The sequence below is a fragment of the Otolemur garnettii genome, unplaced genomic scaffold (assembly GCF_000181295.1).
Source record: "Otolemur garnettii isolate 467f Iridium unplaced genomic scaffold, OtoGar3 scaffold00025, whole genome shotgun sequence".
NCBI classification, from domain to species: domain Eukaryota; kingdom Metazoa; phylum Chordata; class Mammalia; order Primates; family Galagidae; genus Otolemur; species Otolemur garnettii.
The window spans coordinates 6,469,329-6,472,170 of NW_003852420.1; the positions used below are offsets into that span (position 1 = coordinate 6,469,329).

General features: G+C 40.6%; 1 protein-coding gene across 1 annotated transcript in view; it reads left to right on the top strand.

The window, feature by feature from the left end:
* Positions 1-2,624, top strand: part of PAK5 (p21 (RAC1) activated kinase 5) — a 109,389-nt gene extending 106,765 nt beyond the window's left edge. Inside the window, exon 8 of the mRNA XM_003788014.2 lies at positions 404-2,624. Within this exon, the coding sequence (XP_003788062.1) occupies positions 404-559 (156 nt within the window). The 3' untranslated portion in view covers positions 560-2,624. The remainder of the gene's footprint in view (positions 1-403) is intronic.
* Positions 2,625-2,842: the final 218 nt, after the last annotated feature.

The following is a 2,842-nucleotide window of genomic DNA, read 5'->3' on the forward strand; positions in this document are numbered from 1 at the left end:
TGAGCCACAGGCGCCGAGCCTAGGGATTAGTTTTTGGGGGGCCCAGGCTGGATTCGAACCCGCCACCTTGGGTGTATGTGGCTGGCGCCTTAGCCACTTGAGCCACAGGCACCGAGCCTTGAGCCACAGGCGCCGAGCCGTTACTGCTGGTATTTAATTTAGTAAATGAGGTTCCACTTTCAGTTGCACCTTCGTTGACCCCTACTCTTTGAAACTGGAAGAAGGTAGGGGAAATAGCACCTGTTAATAAAGGCGACACCGGCTTTTGCTTCAGACCATCTTTCCGCTCCAGGTGACTTCTTAGAATTTGAAGTGGTTGATGGGATTAACTGGGAAACCATTTGGGGGACCTGGGCTAGGCTGCTGTGCTCGTCCTCAGGATGGTATCTGTGTGTTCTTGCAGGTTTCTTCAGTGCTGCGGGGATTCCTGGACCTGATGTTGGTGAGGGAGCCCTCGCAAAGAGCCACAGCCCAGGAGCTCCTACGACATCCGTTCCTAAAACTGGCAGGGCCTCCATCTTGCATCGTTCCCCTCATGAGACAATACAGGCATCACTGAGCAGAATTGTACAGGTGACACAGCTAGATGAGGACATGAGACTAATTCAGGAGAACATGAGGGAACTACAGTTCATGCAAAAGGCCTGTGCATTCTGGACCGGCTGGTGGTGGGACAGTGCGATGACCAGCAGGGTTCCACAGACCAGGGCATCTTCTTGTGTCTTAAATAGGCATCTCTCCACCAACAGCTGGCACGGTCATTTGGAGCACGGCTTTAATAAGTCATTGTTATATTTTTCAGCCCTTCATCCAGCAAATCAGAAGGACTCAGTACAAACTCCGTTATGATGTATCCTAGCCACATGCAGGGTAACGCATAGGATTTTCTATATTGAAAGAATACTTTTCTGGCAAAAAAAAAAAAAAAAAAAAGAAAGGAAAACAAAAAGCACTTTTTTCTTAATGGTAGGCAGTATAATGTATTTTGCAATGAATTTGTAACTTTTCTGTACGATAGTTTTGATAATTTATAGTACTTTGATGTCATGTAGCCATTGTATCAGTTGAGGTAATACTTGTTTACTAGCAGGAGTTTGAACAAAGCCTTTCCTACTTTTATATCCCTTTCAGAGAACCAATGATTCTTTAGGAACTTTGAATACTGAATGACTCTTAATCACCGTCAGCTTTAGTAGAATATCTTTCTTATCTTAACAAGTGTCTTATGCGATGAAAGGAGAATTAAGAGTGATGGTGATAGTGTGTACATTTCATCAATCCAACCAAAAAAAAAATGAAATAAAATCTGAACTGCAGTATTCCACCTAACTACTCCTTGGGATAAAGTTAAATATTTTGAAAAATCCCGTTTTCCTTCAAGGCTTCTAGTAGCAAACCATTTTTTTTTTTTTGCACCAAGGTGTCTCCCTCCATGCCCTCCCTCCGATGAGTTCAGCGTCCCCTTGTGGCCACATTTCCCTCCCAGGGAGCAGTTTCAGTGCTAGGATCATTAGACCCCATTCCCCAAATTGAATGTTTCCTAGACCAGGAGAATTCCCAGCTCACAGAGGGAGAGGAGAACGAACAGGGCAGGATGTTCGATTTCGTTTGTCACTGTTTTTGGAACTCTGTATGCTAGCACACCAAACTCTCGTCTGTGTTCACCTTGTCCCACAGTATTAATTGCTGTTGTTCATGTTTCGTGCTGGAAGACTGAACTGACTTTAGAGGATGACTTAGCAAGGGGGTATTTTACCAGGTATGATCTGACTTTGGTTGTGACCATGTGTTTCTGACATACAGGAGTTGTGCTGCTGTCTAGATCTTTTGAATGTTGATAAAAATGAATGACTACTACAATACATTTTGTGTTGCCTGTTGGATGAATTTGCATGTTAACTGTAGGCTGATATAGATTTGCCTTTAAAACTCCGGAAGAGCTACATAGTCATCATTAGTTTCTGTTAATTATGCATCAGACAAAAGCCATTTGTTACCAAACTGGAAACACAGAGGCTTTTCTCAAAGACTTCATATACTGTAACAAATATAAATTTAAATTTGTGAAAACACTCCGGTTGCTCTAAGCATAATGAAGAATTTTTGTAATGAATAGGTTGTTAATTATTTATTATTGCTAAAAAGGAAAAAAAAAGGCATAAAATGACCTTCTACTGATTAAATGTTCAGTTTTTCCCCAAACTGGAAATGCCTCATCATTAAATAGGGTCTATAATTTTGTTTCAGGAAACACAGCAGATCGATGTTTTATGTAAAATATTAAAGTATTAATATAAATACATCAGAATAAAAACAATCTGAATCCGGAAAACGGCAGTCCTAAAAGTTCATGAGACAGATGAACTTGGAAGCAGAAAGAAAAGAAAAAGAACATCCTTTTTTAACCCAAATCAGACATTAAAAACCATTGCAGAGAATTGTGGATTTTGGATTTCAAACATTTTCAAAAGCATAATGGAAACTTTTCTGTAATTTTCTTATCATTGGATATTTTTTAAAGTGTTCATCAAGTTTACCAAAAGTTATTGTAGCTTAACAGATTTTGTGAGCGCTATGATTGGCAGAAGCTGCATTTGCAAATAAAAATAAATGTTTGCCTTTTCCCCCATGGTGTTATTCGAAACGTCAGTGATTTCCCAAATTTGTCCTCTTGAGTAGGCAGGAATGTTTCTTTGTGATCGTGGGGAATGCAAATGAGTTGGCAAAAGTTGTCTGTAAATAGTCCCATCCCCAGAGTTTGCAAATAATGCAAAGGCGGGATATGGACACCACTCTGGGGGTGGGGGGATTGTTAAATTCTGGAAGGCCAAGTTCAAGGAAA